This window comes from Lactuca saligna, chromosome 4, assembly GCF_052625555.1.
Source record: "Lactuca saligna cultivar CGN05327 chromosome 4, ASM5262555v1, whole genome shotgun sequence".
Lineage (NCBI taxonomy): Eukaryota > Viridiplantae > Streptophyta > Magnoliopsida > Asterales > Asteraceae > Lactuca > Lactuca saligna.
This window is the reverse complement of record NC_136420.1, coordinates 268030166-268048167: the sequence shown is the minus strand read 5'-3', so window position 1 is coordinate 268048167 and position 18002 is coordinate 268030166. Positions and strand designations below refer to the sequence as shown.

The window sequence follows — 18002 nt, the reverse complement described above, 5'->3', positions numbered from 1 at the left end:
ATCCAACGCAGCTGACCCACCCTAACTGTCAGCTCCTAATCCTGATTTGAACCTAGTCTCAACTCTCCTCGTCGTCACCATACTGAATATAAACCAGGGAATATCGGGTAACACACATATCAAAATAGGGAACCAACTCCCAATAAAGCCGTAGGGGTTGTGACTTCCCTGTTACACATACGGGTCATGTGTTTTTAGTAGTACGAGCTCATACTACCTTCCATACCTACTCGCATTTATCTCATAGGATCATCACAACACCCTAACAATACTCTCTAGCATACTCATACGCTCAATCCTCACACCCTAGATGAAGAGTATATATCTCAAAACTGGTCGGCAGACCCCACACCACTTATCCAGGAAACTTCCACCAACCCTAAAACATTCGTGTATGCTAGCCTTACATAACATTGGACCCTATAGATAGTCGAATATCTAATCATACCTTAAGTCCTTCATCAAACAAGAATAGGAAATAAGGCCAGACCAACATTATTAGGCTATAAAATCTTAGTTATGCATGACCAGGATGCATACACTAAGCAACTACAATAATTATGTCAATTTCATTAGAGAGGAACCCTAGGACCTAATATTAAGTGTCATTGTTCATGGTTCCAATTACATACAACCACTTATGCAATCTGGCATAGTGGATACTATTGAAAAATATGTGACAATATATAACTTGTAACATCTATACAACTTGTCATGATCATTCAATTCATTTTACTCTCAACTTGGTTGTGAAAACATTGGGAATAGAATGTATAAAGTTTTTAATGAAGTTTTTTGTATTTTGTAAAGTTATATTAGAGTCTAGAATTTTAGATTATTAAAATATTAAAACTATAGAATTGATGTTACAATGAAAAATCTTGTTATTCTAATGCAAGTTAGTGGATGTTAATGTTGGTTTGTTTAATGTTGTTGAGATTTTAATTTCGATAATTAATTATTTTAAAAAATGGTTTTAATTATCAAACCTGATTGCATAAAGGGAAAATGACTTTATTATTTAACTCATTAGACTCAGTTGCTTAGATAAAACCAGACTCAATTTGGCTAGTAGGACTCGGTTTTAAAATCGGGCTCTTGTAGTCTTTCACAAAGGAATTGCCTTCGTTTAACTCTGTTGGTCATTTATAGCACGTTTAATAACCCTTTTTTAGTATCGATAATGATTAACAAATAAAAAGTCTTATTAGATATCATAGTATTGGGAAACAAAAACTAAATTGAGGAATTTGAGATGATTCATGCAAAAAGCATCTCCTTAATTTGTAACAAGTTAGTTTGATTTTTCTTAACCAACCCAAGTAAGTTTTGCATCATAAATTTTTTATTCCATGAAATTGTATTCACTAAAATGATAGTAGTGAAAATAAAATGTGTTAAAATTAAAACATCCTAATAACGTTGATATTTGATCAAGATACTGCCTTGTTGCATTTTTACCCTTTAAACAACTCAATAAAAGTTACCATTTTTAGTAAGTATGAAAATAAAAAATTATATTCCCAATGCATTATATGCCAAAGGTAGTGCAATTATCCCGCCTCCTAAACCATCTCCCACCCTCATACCTATTTATCACTTCCGTCTTGTGCACCAAATGCCCTTTCACAACCATCACTTCCATCCTCGATTCCAATGTTTCTTCATTTTTCCTACCAAAACAAGTTTCAAAATCCAACCTCCCTTTATCCATTTTCCTTCTTTTTTTTTTTTGTAAAAAGACTCTCTCGATCTAGTTTCACTTTTTTGTTATTGGGTTTAGAGATAAAGAAGGAAAGGAAAGGTGAAAGGAGAAGAGTGTATCTAGGTGGTTAAGATGTTACAAAGGGCGGCTAGCAATGCGTTTTCATGGTGGTGGGCTAGCCACATTCGAACCAAGCAGTCGAAATGGCTTGAACAAAGCCTTATAGGTAGCACACATCTTTTGTCCACGGTCTCGTTCTTTGGTTACAAAATATATGTTTTTGTAGTTATGAATTTGCAAAATCATCTTTACGAATAAATGAATTGTGTCAATGTTAATCCATAAGATTAATCTGTTTTGATTGTAACAAGACTACGAGTTGTATCACTTCAAAATGCTAAAATGGTCAAGATATTTACACACTTTCCATGAATTCTTGGCTAGATAAGAATACAAAATACGTATTTTCTCATACATTAATTATACGAATATCATAATTTTTGTTAGTTAATTAAAAAATGCTATATATACGAAAATAACCATGACAACTAGATGGGGCATGGAAACTCTATCTATGTTGACTAATTAGCAAGCATTACATCGAAATAGTTAACGCATATGATGATATGAAGGATTCAAATTCAAGATTTTTTATATCATAATCCTATCATCCTATGTTTTACCTATCCAAATAGGGTTTAAGGTGCAGTATTTAATTGTTTTTTCTGGTTATCTTTCATAAATGTCTTATTTCATTTACAATTTATGAATGTTTATGTAGATATGGAATACAAGGTTGAAAATGCACTGAACATTATTCAAAAAGATGGAGATTCATTTGGCAAAAGAGCAGAAATGTACTACCGACACCGACCGGATCTAATATGTTTCGTAGAAGAAACATTTCGGGCTTACCGATCATTAGCAGAACGTTATGATAAAATGTCAAAAGATCTTCAAAAAGCCAATACAACCATTGCTTCAATCTTCCCAGATCAAGTCTCGTATGATGATTTTGATGATTTCGATAGTCCTCCTAACATACCCAAAAACCTACCCCCTCAAAATCAAGGTCCAAATGCAGCAAATATTCCAAAAGTCCCACAACTTCCGAGTAAGAATTTGAAGGGTCTCATCAGCAACGCGTCAAAGAAAATACAAATGACAAAAGCGTTCAAAGAAGATCACCGAACCCGTATTGTACCAAAGTCCGGTTTGACAGAAGAACAAGCACTTGAAGAGATCGATAAGATCCAAAAAGATATACTTGCGATGCAAACAATGAAGGAGTTCACCAAGAGCGAGTATGAAAACGGGCTTTCAAAGTTTTGGGAGCTCGAGAACAAGATTAACACAAAGCAACAAAAGATTTGCAGATTAGAAGATGAGTTTAAAGTTATGAGAGTTATTGAAGATGGTGATGCTCGAACTGTAATGGCACAAGCTGCATTGAAGTCATGTAAAGATACATTAGAGAAGTTAGAGGAGAAACGTGAAAATTCTAACCAAGCCGCTAAGTTGGAGCATGAGAGAATTGTGGAAGCGAAGAAAAAGTTCAAAGCGCTAAAACGTAAACTTCTCCCGAAGGAAGTTGATGAATCAGAAAAAGATGATAAAGGGGATTCGAAGATTTCAAATGAAGATAACGAGAAGGAGGTTATGGAGAAGATTAAAGAAGAATTACATGAACAATCAAATAACCCTGTAACGATTTCTGGATTGGCATACACCATTGACAAGCTTGCGAACAAGGTGATTGGGTTAGAGAGTACAGTTTCATCTCAAACTGCATATATAGATAAGTTAAGAATTTACACAGGTGAACTTCTAACACAAATTCAAAACATGGAAGCTGATAAAGGTTCAGATGAGGTACAAATGCGTAAGAAGTTGACAAATATCGAAAAAAAGTTGCATGCAGTTGAGGATTTAGAGAAGGATGCTGAGAAGCAAAACAGCAGTTTGAAAACTTTTTTTTTTGAATCTCGTTGCAACATTGATTATCTCACCGAGAAGCTTCATGATGTTCAGCCAGACGATGAGGTCGAGGTGTATTCTCCTGCTGCAGAAGAAGCGAATTCGATGTCAGATGATGGTTTTGTAGAACATGAAACATTAAGTTCAGAAGAAGATGTTTTCGAAGAGACAGAAATTCCAAACAACAGCAATGATGATGGGGTCAATAATGCAAATATTACTAAAAAGAAAGTTGGAAAAAATGATGATAATGGGGTTACGAATGCGAATAATAAGAAAACGAACGATGACATTGTCAAGAATGTTGATGTTAAAAAATCAGAGGCAAAGATTGAAGAAAGAAGCGTTCATGGGAATGAAGGCGTGTTAAGAAAGTCGGTTAGTAGAAAGGAAACAAGAGATAATACAACGGAAAACCTGGAAGAATCGAATGATGAATCTCAAACGAATCCATTAAAAGAGTACACGAGAACGTTCAAAAACTACAAGGAAACAAAGAAGAAACTAAGTGAAGAAGAGAAGAACAAACAAAGAACCCTATTCGAACTGATAGTGTTAGTAAGAGAATTGAAAACGGGCATGGTGAAAAAGGACAGTGAGATTCAAATGCTAAAACAGAAGCTTAAACAGCTTCAAGACGAAGTAGGCAAACAAAATGAAGAAAATTGGCAAGAAGTGAAACAAGATGATGTACAAGAAAATAAAGATGATGACGAGATTATTCTTTCAATTGATGAGGTTGAAACATTTTCAGAAATTGAAATGAAGTTAAGAGCAGATATAGATGCAATACTTGACGAGAATCTTGATTTCTGGATGAGATTCAGCACTCAGTTCCATCAAGTACAGAAATTTAAAACGGAGGTAGAAGATTTAAAGGGAGAGATAGGTAAAGTCAAGGCCAAAAAAATTGACACTAAAGCGCTCGAGGGAAAGTCAAGTGAATCTATGTTCACAACGGATTTAAGATCAGATATTAGACCGATATACAGACACCTAAAAGAGATACAAAGTGAACTTACAATGTGGATAGAACAAGCCGATCATTTGAGACATGAACTACAAACGAGATGCACTTCATTAACCAACATCCAAGAAGAAATAACAATGGCTTTGAAGGAAGGTATGTTAGAGGATGAAATCAAGTTTAGTACCCATCAAGCTGCAAAGTTTCAAGGTGAAATATTGAATATGGAACAAGAAAATAATAGGGTTAATGAAGAACTTGAAGCAGGGTTAGATCATGTAAGGGCTCTACATCTTGAAACAAAGAAAACTTTGCGAAAGTTGGAAGATGAATTTGGGCTTTCAGATGGTCAAAACCCATATCGACAAAGTACAGCTCCACAGCCAAGTGGACCAGGAATACCCTTGCGCTCATTTATTTTCGGGGTTAAAGCAAAGAAGCAAAAGCCGTCGATTTTTGGAGGTAGAAATCAAAGGAAAGCCCCCACTGGGAAAAGTGGCGTTAAGTAAAAAGTTTATGCATCTTAATTCGTGATTTCGGTTTATTTTACTCATTTATTTGAATTTTTGTTTCACAATATTGCTCCAAATCTCCACTAAGAACATTCATAACAATGGCCTTTTCAAACTTCACAATCTTGACGATCAAACCGTGATCACAGACAAATATGCACACCCAAACTTGGAGGTATCATAGTTGTCTGCATAGACTATGCACATGTCACTGAGCGTTAAGTTTGAGGCAACATATATAAAGGTTTACCCGGGAATACAGAGAATTCGAGAGATCAAGAGCATTCAAGAAATATTTGGAGGGTGATGGAAACATCTTGTAGGAAGGATCATGAATCTTCCTTGTAAAATTTTGTAAAAAGGTGTTTATAAATTTCTAATAGCATATAGAGATTACCATATATTATATTGTATTTATCTTTGATTGTTTATCTTTCCTTTCATTATGGTATTAGAGCTCCTCTATACCTAAACCTTAATAGTATGTTGATATCTTCACTAAAGACTTACCGGGTCAATTGATTCTAAGCTTCAAATGTAGTTTGATCATCAGTCAAACTCATGTTGAGAAATGATTAATAATATTTGATGATATTGATGCAAACATTAATAATCAATAAAAGCATGATGAAAATTACATCATGAAAGTTATCAAGAATTAACCAAACACAAAGTGAATAACCAAAAGAACTTGAAATAATCTTCATAATTTCATTGATTAAAGGGTTGTTGGTACAAATTTGTGATAGAATGACATAAGAAGTAATAAACCGTAAGTTTTCAAATGTTGAAGTTGAACGTTAAGGTACTTTTTATTAGAAAAGTATTGAACCTGATTGATGATGTGATTGGTAAAGAAATCATGGATAATGTACTTGATTTCAAGGCGAAGGCAAAAGGATTGTAAGCGGTGTTTGGCTTATTTTTTGGAAGGCCAAAAATCATTTTAGAAAAAATTACAAAAAATCAGATTTTCCCGACTTTTCCAAAAAAAACATTTTCCTTATATCCAAAATCCAAAAGTAGTTGTTAAAAGTGTTTTTACCAAACATCTTTTACCTTTTATCTTTTCTTAAAAGGATTTTTGGCATCTCAAAAGATAAATCAAATACCCCTAAAAAAAATTACATGGGAAAAAGACAATTAAGGTAATAAGGTAAAAATACAAAAATGGTGATGTTAATTGTGTGTTTGTATGAGTGAAATTGTTGTATTACGATGAAATGTGCCAAATCGTGATATGTTGCCAGAAATAAATTTCGAAAAGTTAATATTTGTTGTGCCAAAATGAACCAAAGTTGAAGGATAAGGAAACTAAGGTGAGATGAAAATGTGAAATTTTATTGAGTGTTAAAATAGTGTGAAAAAAATGGTGAGGTGACTAAATGTAATAAGGGAATCTTATCGGTTGAAAAGTATATGGGTGATCTAAGATGATATCATGAAGTTAAAAAGATGCAACTAGTAACACCCATATTTTTTAGAGTAAATTATACGAATCCTTCCTTGTGCAGGTGTTAATGTACATGTTTAGTCCTTATTTTTAAAAATTAACTCGTACTATCCCTTATTTTATTAAAAATTGCATGCTTCATCCATCGTTAGTTTAAATCTACACGTTTCATCCCTTGCAGGATTTGAAAAGACTATATTGCCCTTGTTTGATTATTTTTTTTATTAATTACAATATTTAAAAAAAGAAGTGGGCCCCTCTCTCTCTATATATCTCTCTGCTATTCTCTCTAGAAAAATAAACCCGCTATCTCCTTCACTTCCGCCATTTGCCACCATCATCTCCCCTATATGCACAGTTCTCCGACAATGAACCCCAACACGAACCAGTGCTCTGTTCTTCTTTCTCACCACCACTATCGCACCTTATTCCAGTAGTTTGAAATGTGACAAACACCTTTTCTAATTTCTCTCTTCTTTCATCTATGTGGAACCCTTCGATAGTTTAGGGTGATTATCAAAGTGCAGATCGATGTTGGTGGTTTTCGGTAGGTTTTATGTTGGTGGGTTTACAGTTGGTCGTAAAATAGAACATGAAAATATAAGGGTATGGGTGTGTTTGCAAATGGTAGAGGTTTGGTGGCCTCACATTCCGATGGTCAGATTAGGGCTAGGATGAGGGGAGGTAGAAAAGATGGTAACAACAGTCAAGGGCAGGTTCGATGACTTTAGGATGAGAGCTAGGATGAAGGATTCGATGTTGGAGGCGGAGTGACGATGGCCCTAGTAGCCATCCACAGTAGGATTGGCCGCCTAGGGTTTGAGATGTCGACGACTTTATTGTTGGTGACAGTAAAAATTCTCAAATGCAATGAGTTGAAGAAGACGAAGAGAGGCAAGATGGAGCGGTGGAGCGGTCTTCGGATTCAACAATGGTCGTCAGATCGGTGACCTCGATGGTTTCCAACGAAGGTAGAAGGAAAAGGGGGAACAAAAATGGAAGTTGGAGGGATCGATTGAAGTATGTGTTAAAGGCAGGGTTGTTTGAGCTAAACGATGGTGATATGAAGGAGGTAAGAACGAACGTTTTGGCTGGTTAGTCTCGTCGGATAAAGGAGGAGGACAGATGGTTTCGGGAGTACGTGAGAATAGGAAGAAGAAGATGGGAATCGGGGAAAGGGAAAGGGGTTGGTGATATTTATTTTCATTTCTTTCTTTTTTTTTAATTTAAAAAACCGATAAATAAATTATAGAAAATTAATAAATAAATTATTAAGGGAAAAATAGTAATTTTATGTCCTTAGGGATGATCCGAGTGGAAAAAAAGGTTCGAGTTAATTTTTAAAAATAGGAACTAAACATGTACTTTGACACTGAGGGACGATTCGTGTAATTTACTCTATTTTTTAATACTAAAATTTTATCATTGTTGTACAAATTATGTGATAATTAAATCACACTAATATACAGTTTTATAAAAACATTTCGTTTATTCGTGAGAATTTACAATTATTTGGTGTTACAACAATAATATCAACAACCATAGTAAAAGAGAAGTGAATCATACAACTGGAGACTTCTCTAAGCCTTCTATACAATTGCACTTTAACTCACAAGCAAGTCACAAGCTTTTCACTTACTACATCTAATAGGAAATTTGTTTTAAAATGGACTTTATACACTAAAATGGAAATCATACATATAACCTACGTCCATAAGAGATAGCTCACTTATTGACCCTACAAGAGAACAAATCATCATGTAGTATTATAGGAAGTCGTACACCCTTCGCTAGCAAATTCCCGCTTGACGTCATTACTACGCGACAAGGGATGGTATCGCCATTATCACTCACAGGAACCTACCCGATCCTATATCATGAAAACTATTGGAATGGGTGTTCAATGTCATAACTAAATTGATCAGGGTGATAACTAAATTGGTATAACTTTATGAAATAAAAGTAAAACCATTTTTGGGTTGCTATAAATAACTAGAAATAACTATAAATGACTTTATGAGAGAGATAAAATGGTTTGTTAATTTCTTATAGGATGAAAAAATTAATTAGAAATGAATAGAACTAATTAATTATTAATCTAGAATTTATTTGGGATTTACCGAAGTTAATTAAAGGTAGTTGAATTGTAATTGTTCATAATTGAGCATGAAATGCAATTCTAGATGGTTCCTATGGGTATATCTGAATATTTAATTATTCAAATTTGGGTTTATTCTAAAGATCCACTAGCTATAGATAATCCATGTAACTCCCTAAAAATTCATATAAAAATTTTCATTTAATAATTAGATATCTCAACCACATTTTTTTTCCAAAATTACATTACATAAACACATTGTTCAAAAGATCAGAGTATCCAAACAATAAGTGCGGAAATACTGGAGAGTGCTTGTTGCTCTATCAAGTCGGACCCTTGCCCTTAAAACCAGAAGTACCTGAAACACTCAACTAAACTGTAAGGACACGCTTAGTGAGTTTCCCAAAATACACAAAACACATAACCTCATAATGTCATGCACATATGCATATAAATTTGTCGTGGACTCCCTTTATGCCATGGGCTACCCCCATGGTCTTACATCCAAGGGACGTGGGCTCCCCTCATAGTCTTACCAAATGTCATGGGCTCCCCCATTGTCTTCACAAAAGTCAATACATCCCAAATAACAAAACCATTTCATATTCAAGTATTGAAATCTTATATCGGGTAATGGGCCAACATTGGTGCCTTCGACCCATTAGTATAGTGAGAATACTCACATCAGTCTGCTGAAAACATTAGTTGCTCAACTACTAGCCCAAAATCTCACACTAAATAAATATATAAATAACCTTAATTAGGATTATAACTCAACCCAATTAAAGAGCCCATAATTCTAAGTCCAAGTCCCTCCATAATGGCCTAAAGGTCATTCCTTCACTAATGGGCCTAGCATCAAAGGCCATAAGGCCTAATAGGCCCAAACATACCAGCACTGACCCAAAAATAAATCCACTCCCAAACGCCAGCAAGTCCAGGCCCAAAACCATTAGGGCCCAAAGGTTGAAGTCCGCCAAGGCCCAAAGCTTCCTGAGAGCGTGTAACACCCATAAAAATCATGCCAAATTTAAACTTTTTAAAATAGTTCAAAACCAATAATGATTACAAAATTTTTTTCAAAATGGTTTAGAGTCAGAGTATCCCAGAATCAAATCATAAAAATATAAAGAGGTGCATGATCATGCTTTCAGTCTTTTTGGACCGCTTTCCGAGCCTTCGGCATGTCTGGTGTGACATCTCAAACTTCAAAAGTATAATTTAAGGGCTTATGTTTAATTAAGGGATTCTACTCGGCGAGTGGGAATGACTACTCGTCGAGTCAGAGCGGGTTTTGGCCACGTGTTAAGTGACCAACTCGTCGATTCGGCAGCTGGACACAACGAGTTGGTGCTGGGAAGAGAAAGCCCTAATTTTAGGGTTTGCACCCTATTTAAAGGACCTTAAGTCCTTACCTCAGCCCCCTTATCACCCCTTGACGTCCAAAAGCAGCCCTAACCGACGTAAACCCCCATTTTGAGTGTGTGAAGGAGGGAAAGTGTGTTTTGAAGCAACTGCAAGAAGAAGCCTTGGAGTTTAAGAAGATCATAGAGGAGTCGCTGGATTCGATTTCTCTACTCAGTGGCATCAGTTTGAAGGTAACAAGTGGTTACCTCGACCTTGTTACATCTAGATCTATTCATGGATGAGGTTTGGGGCCACTTAGCATGTTTAGGATCCATTTTGGGTTTTGGGTCTAGATTTGAGGTTGCAACTTTAGATCTAGACTTATCTTGGTCCATGACATCTTAAAGTATCAGCCCTTTAGCTTGTTTGTGAGCATTCTTGTCATGAACCTTCTCCCTAGCTTGTATCGAGCCAAAATCACCTTGGATGCACGTAAATTTTTCACATTTACGTGAGAAGCATGCCTTAGAAGGTTGGATCCACAATTTTGAACAATTGTTTAGCTCAGAATCGTTGGATTATGGAAAAAGGCAAAGAAACTCGACGATTCGGGCCGCCCGACTCGGCGAGTCACATTAGGGTTACGAATCTTGAGTTGCGATTCAACTCGGCGAATCTGGGAGATGACTCGGCGAGTCTTCTAGGGTTTCCCCGACTTTTAGACACATTTGAACTCGACGAGTTGCCTGGTAACTCGGCGAGTCAAAGAGGGTTTCATGACTCTGTGAGTTTTGGAAGAACTCAACGAGTCAGTATAGTGCACTCTGTGAGTCAGGTCAGTATGGACTATTGACCTCGTCTATTGACTTTGACTTTGACCAAGAGTTGACTAGTTTGACTTCCAAGGGTATTCTGGTAATTGAGCACTTATAGATGTGGTTCCATCATAGTGTTAGGTGGTGGAGTTTGTGGCTGTGATCGGAGGATTTAATCTTATCTCTTTAGTTCGGCAATTGCAAGGTGAGTTATCCTCACTATACTCAAGGGTCTAAGGCACCAAGGTCGTCCATTTGATTTGTTATTTGAGATAGTTACTATTGTGATATGTTAGCTCAGCATCCTAATAAATAGGATGGTTATATGCTAGTATGATTGGTTAGATCGGTATCCTGGTAGATCGTATGTGGTTATGCTTAGTGACCTATAATTTGGTTTGACTATCTGTATGCTAGTAGGAGATTACCTGTTATATGTGCACATGATTGAGAAGTAATGGAGGGTATCCCATCCCAGGGATGATAAGGCCCTAGTATGTTGTCTTGTAGACTGTTATATGATTATCTTATATTGGTCCACATGTTTGATTGATAGTATGTTGGCAATCCAACCTGATGGTTGTGGGCCAAGAGTATTCCATCCCGAGGATGATTGGAATCATCGTATGTGGGCAATCCAAACTGATGGTTGTGGGCCGAGAGTATTCTATCCAGAGGATGATTGGACTCATAGTAGTTTGGCATTCCAACCCGATGGTTGAGGGCCTAGGTTATTCCATCCCGATGGATGATTGGACCCATAGTAGTTGTTGTATGTGTAGGTGTGTGGTCATTCCAACCCGAAGGTTGTGGGCCAAGATTATTCCATCCCGAGGATGATTGGACTCGTATTATGTTGGCATTCCAACCCGATGGTTGAGGGCCTAGGGTATTCCAACCCGATGGTTGACTGGACCCATAGTATGATGTTGATTGTTGTATGTGTATGGTTGTTTGTATGGGTATTTTGGGGGTAACTCACTAAGCTTTCGGGCTTACAGTTTCAGTTTATTGTTTCACGTACATCAGGAGATCATGGCAAGGCAAAGGCGTGATCGTACAACTCCTCACTTTTTATGACTTTGTGTCTGGGATACTCTGATATGATACATTTTGAAAACAAGTTTTGTAATGATTAATGGTTTTGGAAATGTTTTAAAAGTTTTAAATTAGCTTGAATTCTATGGATGTTACATCTAGACCGCCTCTCAGGGCCTTCAGCCGATCCAGACCGCTCGTCGGGCCTTCGTCCTGACTAATATTCCCTCCCGGGTCTGTAGTCTATCCGATCCTTCCAGGGTATCTTGGCCTTCAGCACAAAGCAGGTTCGCCTCAACCCAACCCCAATCAAACAATCATGTGCACATAAGTATCATACGCTAGCATGTATTTAACAGTCAAACCAATCTAACAGATCGCTAATCATAACACCATCCTAACTACCAGGATGCATATCCAACATATCAATAAGCATAGTACCATCCTATTCACCAGGATGCGGAACTAATAGATCACTAATCCTATCAAATAGTATGAATTATGAGCTTTCATCTTGACAAGACCACCTCGCACGCCTTCAGTCTATTTGGACCACTCTTTGAGCCTTCGGCACGTTTGGACCGCCTCTCAGGGCTTTCAGCCTATCCGGACCGCTCTTCGGGCCTTCGGCCTGACTGCTCCGCTTCATAGGGCCTTCAGTCTATCAGGGCCGCCTAGGGTTTGTTATCCTTTAGCACAAATCAGGACCGCCTCAACCCAAACATACACATAAATATGTTGACATACTCATAACACATAATCAATAAACAAACAAGCAAGATCATACATATCATAACTGATGGGTTTTATACAAACAAACCTATGTGTGCATGCAACCCTAGAGTTGGATGTATGTTATCACTATTAGTTATACAACATTATGAGCACTTGAAGAACCCTAATATGCTCCTAGGAATTTAGAAATTCATAAGGTAAGTTGAAATACATACCTCTTGTTGTTATATTGTAATAACAACCTAAATCTTGAGTCTTCTTGTCTTTGAAAGCAAGTACCACAAGTGTAGTACCTCTAATGGCTCACAAACACCTAGAGCAAATGGAGAGGCAAGAGAGAGAGAGAGAGAGAGAGTAAGAGAGAGAGAGAGAGGAGGTCTGAAATTCGTGTTGGATATAGTGCCTAAGTCCATAACTTTATTTGGTATGAACTTGACCCGACCCGGCATGGTCCATTTGCGTTGCATGGCATTGCAATACTTGGATAGACTAGATGAGAGATTAAGGCACTTATGATTATTAATATATTATAAGTTCTAATATATTAATAATAGTATTATTTAATTAGAATTTGATCATGTATTAATCTAGTATTAATTTGGTGATCAAAGTGAGACTAATTAAATATATAGGGTTGATTATGATAATCATCAATTCTTTTATGGTGGATTAATGATCCATGGTTTATGGGTTTGGTTATAACCATATGGCGCTCCATGGATAGTCCATGGGAGTTACAAACCCATGGGTCATGAGAAATGAAGAGTCGTGACAATTAAGAGTATTCATGTGAAAACCTTAATTGTGATAACACTATAAAAGGAACCCTTTGGATAGCAAAATTGGCACCTAGTGTTACTAAAGAGGGCATAACCGGTTTTGAGTGCAAGAAGTATTCTCTCAAGTTATTCCAAGTTTTGTGGTGTTGTGTGAAGCATTTGAGGCAACACATTTCGGGTGCTAGGCTCACAAAGTCTTGAAGGAATCCAAGCAACAACAAGGTATGTATTTCTACTAGTTTTTATGTTTCATATATTCCTCATGCCATGCTAGTTAGGAAATAACCTTGAAAAAGAAATTTGCATGTATATAGAGAAAACATAGATTCAAGTTTATTAGGGTTGCATGTACACTTAGGAAGTGTTAGAATGCACAAAACCCATCAATTCGGCCCTAGGAACCCTAGACAAGGCATGGACGAACTTCATTAGCCAAGGGGTCTTTATATATGTGTAGGGATTAGGGTTTCAGTCCTTATCCTTATCTGGTTGCTTGCCCACCAAGCAGCCCAAAGGATAACCCTAGAAACCTTATCATGGACGAATTCTAAATCCTTATAACTTTGAATTCGTCCACCCTATCCTATAGGGCATTCATTGCCCTACTTTGCAACTATCACATAATTACAATTTAGCCCCTCTAGTTTAGTTAACTTCTTTAAATCACAAAATTAATTCTTAATTAATTCTTGACCAATGTTAACTAAACAAATATATTTTCTCCTTTAATGTATTATTCATATAATATATTAATAAACCATAATAACCTCTTTCTCTATTATTTCTCCAGTCAAGTTGCTTTGGTGAAGGCAACCCAAAAGGACCATGCACAACCAGGTAAAGTACTTACCAAATACGGTTACGGGCTTAGACACTAATCCAACAGTCTCCCACTTGGATAAGTCTAGTAACCATAAATGCAAGCACAATCCGATAAGCAATCGTAGCTCTCAAAGACGCTGTCGGACTCTAATCTTATCAGTAACCTGCCCTTTAGATAAGGGATCATATATTCCTCCATTCTAGATATCGTATAAAAGTGAGACATGGATTGAAATCATTCTCTCAGTCTATGTCTTGTTTCTCGATTTCCAATTTATGACGATTGACTAATTGAACAAATCAAATTAGCCCTAGCCCGGCCGAGCATTTACGTTTGTCATCACTAAATCATCGAGGGGACCACGAATATCGCTTTTATCCTAATTTGGATAAAAGGAACGCATAAACTTCGACTCAATGCTTTCTTGCTCTCACTCACCAAATCACACACAACAATATGTTTTATAACAACAAGTTACTGGTGCGTTTACATATTATCAATGTGTAACCGATTTGCAAGATACAACTCACACATCTCGGTTTCAAGAATACGAAATATTATCGTCTCACAAATCGCTCGTGATAAAAATCATGAAGCGATCCAAGTGAGCGTGGGTTTAATCCAATGCTCAAAATCATATTCATAGGCACTCATGAATGTTGCAGGAAACCTTTGCTATGTCTAATACACTTTAGACAATCTACAAACCAAGTCATGATAGTCTTCATTCATACCTACTTCCAACATATGAACGACTATGGACCATTCAAATAATTTGATTATTCTGAAATAATTAATTATTCAGGAAGTCAAAACATGCAAACTGAAACACAAGAATAATACTAATCCTATATGGTCCCAAAGCTTTGAGTACAAATAAAACACCTTTATTTATCACCATATCGATTACTCATTATTTGTTGTTTCGGTTAATTAACTTATTACTTGAATTATTACTACAATTGTCCCATGCTCTTAGCATGCACACAATGTTTACCTATGGTCCTTACTTTGTGAAATAGATCAAATGAACACATTTCCAATCATGCTCATTTCACAACTCCCAATCCTTATCACAAGTGTAAGAATATCAAATTCTTTCCACTTATAGAATACGTTATATTCTAACGTTTTATGTAACGATCCTTTCGTAATGTCACTGCACTAAAGTCACAAAGACTATCGCCAATCAAATTACAAAGTCCTCTATTGGAGATTGTTGCAAGACAATTCCATAGATACAAAGTCTTATATTTAAGGTACATTCCTTTGAATATCCTTCTACATAAAAGTTTTTAATCTAGACATATAGATTCTTAACGTCCAACTCCTAATATGGAAACATTTCCACATTTTTCATATGACAACTCATTATCAAATCTTGTAATAATAATGTCATTATGGTCCATCCACTACTATATTTCCAACTATTCACAAGCAATCAATCCTTGGCGAACCTTAGATTGTCCTTTGATAGTTGTTTAATAAACTTAGTCATGTACGGTTCTAGTCCTTTTTGCCTCTTAATGCTCTAGGCATTTGGAAAATTTTAGAACGATCAATTATTATAGCATATGCGATCGATCCTATACTCAAAACGTTTGGAACACGAAGCATCATGTCTTACATAAAAACGTGATACTTTATCAGTCTTTTGCCATGATAACTTTATTTGCCATGTTCTCAAAATTTGATTTAAGAAAAGTGATGCCGTAATCATAATCGAATTTTGAGAATGCAATTCATATATTTGACTAAATTTGACTAAAATTTCTCGATCTAAGCTCTTAGATTGTGACAACCTGAAGTTGTTCCATCACTACAACCCGTTCCGTCCGTAAAACTCGACTTAAGCGAATTGTTCCGTATTCGTTTTTGGATTAGGTCAATTAAATTAAGACTTTTATTTCGACTTTGCAAGTATCCAAACATGTTAGAAACACCAGAAAACGTCTCAAACTAGTAATTAGAAAAACTTTAGTTTTGACCATATCGGGTGACGACAACTTAAGCGGGTGCGACCAAAAGCCTCGGTTAACATCAGTATCGGGTAGAATTCCACCGTGTCTTCAATCTAAACCATATTTAAAGTGGTTTAAGCTTCATTTGAGCACTTTTTCACTCTCTCTCTATCCTCTCTCCTCAATCCAAGATCTAGGTCCAAAAATCACACTTTTCAAGCTTCAAATCACTAAGGTAACTTCCCTAACTCATAGATTAGCATCTTAGACCTTCAAATTTGTGGTTAAACAATCATTTAGGACCATTTTCATGTGTTTACGGCCCTGGAACATACTTGGGCCGTAAACACACATATAAGGGTTTTTTGAGCCTTTAAACCCTTCCAATCGACCTTTGGAGCTTAGATATGGCTATATGGCTTAATGTACTAGACTTAGAACACCTTGAAACGAGTTTTTGGAGAGTAAACATGAGTTTACTTCCCAAGAACATGCTTGGTCCATAAACTCACCTTCATGGGGAGTAAACCCATATTTGAATGTTTAAAAGCCACTTAAACACACCAATAGCCTTGGATTAAATTCTAGAATCAACCACCAACAAGTTAGGGACCTTAAACTTGATTAAAACAACTCCATAAGGAGTTCACAGCATGAACCCCTCATGAATGGGTTCCTGGGCCGTAAACTCCTATAAAGGGGTTAAATGGTGCCCTAAACTCACCCCTTGACTTGTAAAAATGAGTAGAACCACTTATGATTAACCTATGTCCTTCAAAACACATAATGAATGTGTGGGTGAGAGTTTATGGCTGTAAACTCATAGTTTACTGTCATAAACTCATCAAATGATCCATATGTTTGAATTAGTCCCTTTCTAATGCCCTAGAACAAAATCTAGCATCATCCCTCAATTGATAAAAGGCCATTTAGCACTTAAAAATACAATCCATGAGATTACGGTCGTAAACTCATGTGGATGTGGTGTTTACGGCCGAAATCTCTCCTAAGAGTTTACTCTTGAAGAGTAAACTCCTTATCCAAGCCATACATGTCCATACATGTCACCCGGGTCACTCCAAACACTTGAATTGAAGTGTTTTCGCGACTAGAAATGTATATCCTCTATTAATTAGTGATTTAAATCTAATTAAATACTATTGTGTATCATTTAATATTACATAGGAACCTCACACGTTTTCAAGCCTCGATTCGACGTTTAAACATCATAGTCGACACATTTCTAGTCCGGTGAGTTCATACCCCTTAATGAACCTTTTAAATGTTTTTACATGTTTTAGGGGGGGGGGGGGATACAAGTACATTACTACATGTTTTATTATCAAATCATATGTGATTTAAAATATATCATCAAAATGGGATTACTCTAAAATTTTAGATACTTATCAATAAAACTGTTTTAACTAATTATCAAATGTGCTTTTAAGGTTAAATTGTCGTTAAACTATTTTCAAAACTATGTTTCAACTACTTTTCTTTTTAAAAATATATCTACATTAATATATTTATATAAATAAGACTTGAAGGACTTAGGATCGATAGCTGGCCTTATTTCCTGTTCTTGTTTGATGTGGTTTTAGGGTATTGGTTGTTCGTCCGACTGTCATTGAATTCTTAATTATATATCATATATAATTGTGTTAGATGTGAATGTTTTTATTTTATTCATTACTGCTGCTGCTCAGAAGCAGGAATTCACATACTCTATTTAACTATAATAGGTATAGTTAAGGCTACTACTAGTTAATCTCTACTACTACTATACACACCA

General features: G+C 36.2%; 1 protein-coding gene across 1 annotated transcript; it reads left to right on the top strand.

Moving 5' to 3' along the window:
* The first annotated feature begins 1644 nt into the window (after window positions 1-1644).
* On the top strand, window positions 1645-5552 carry LOC145039125 (kinase-interacting protein 1-like). Its single transcript, XM_078987242.1, has 2 exons — window positions 1645-1931; window positions 2487-5552. The coding sequence occupies exons 1-2, from the start codon at window positions 1838-1840 to the stop codon at window positions 5156-5158; spliced, it is 2766 nt and encodes a 921-aa protein (XP_078843368.1). The 5' UTR covers window positions 1645-1837; the 3' UTR covers window positions 5159-5552.
* Window positions 5553-18002: the final 12450 nt, after the last annotated feature.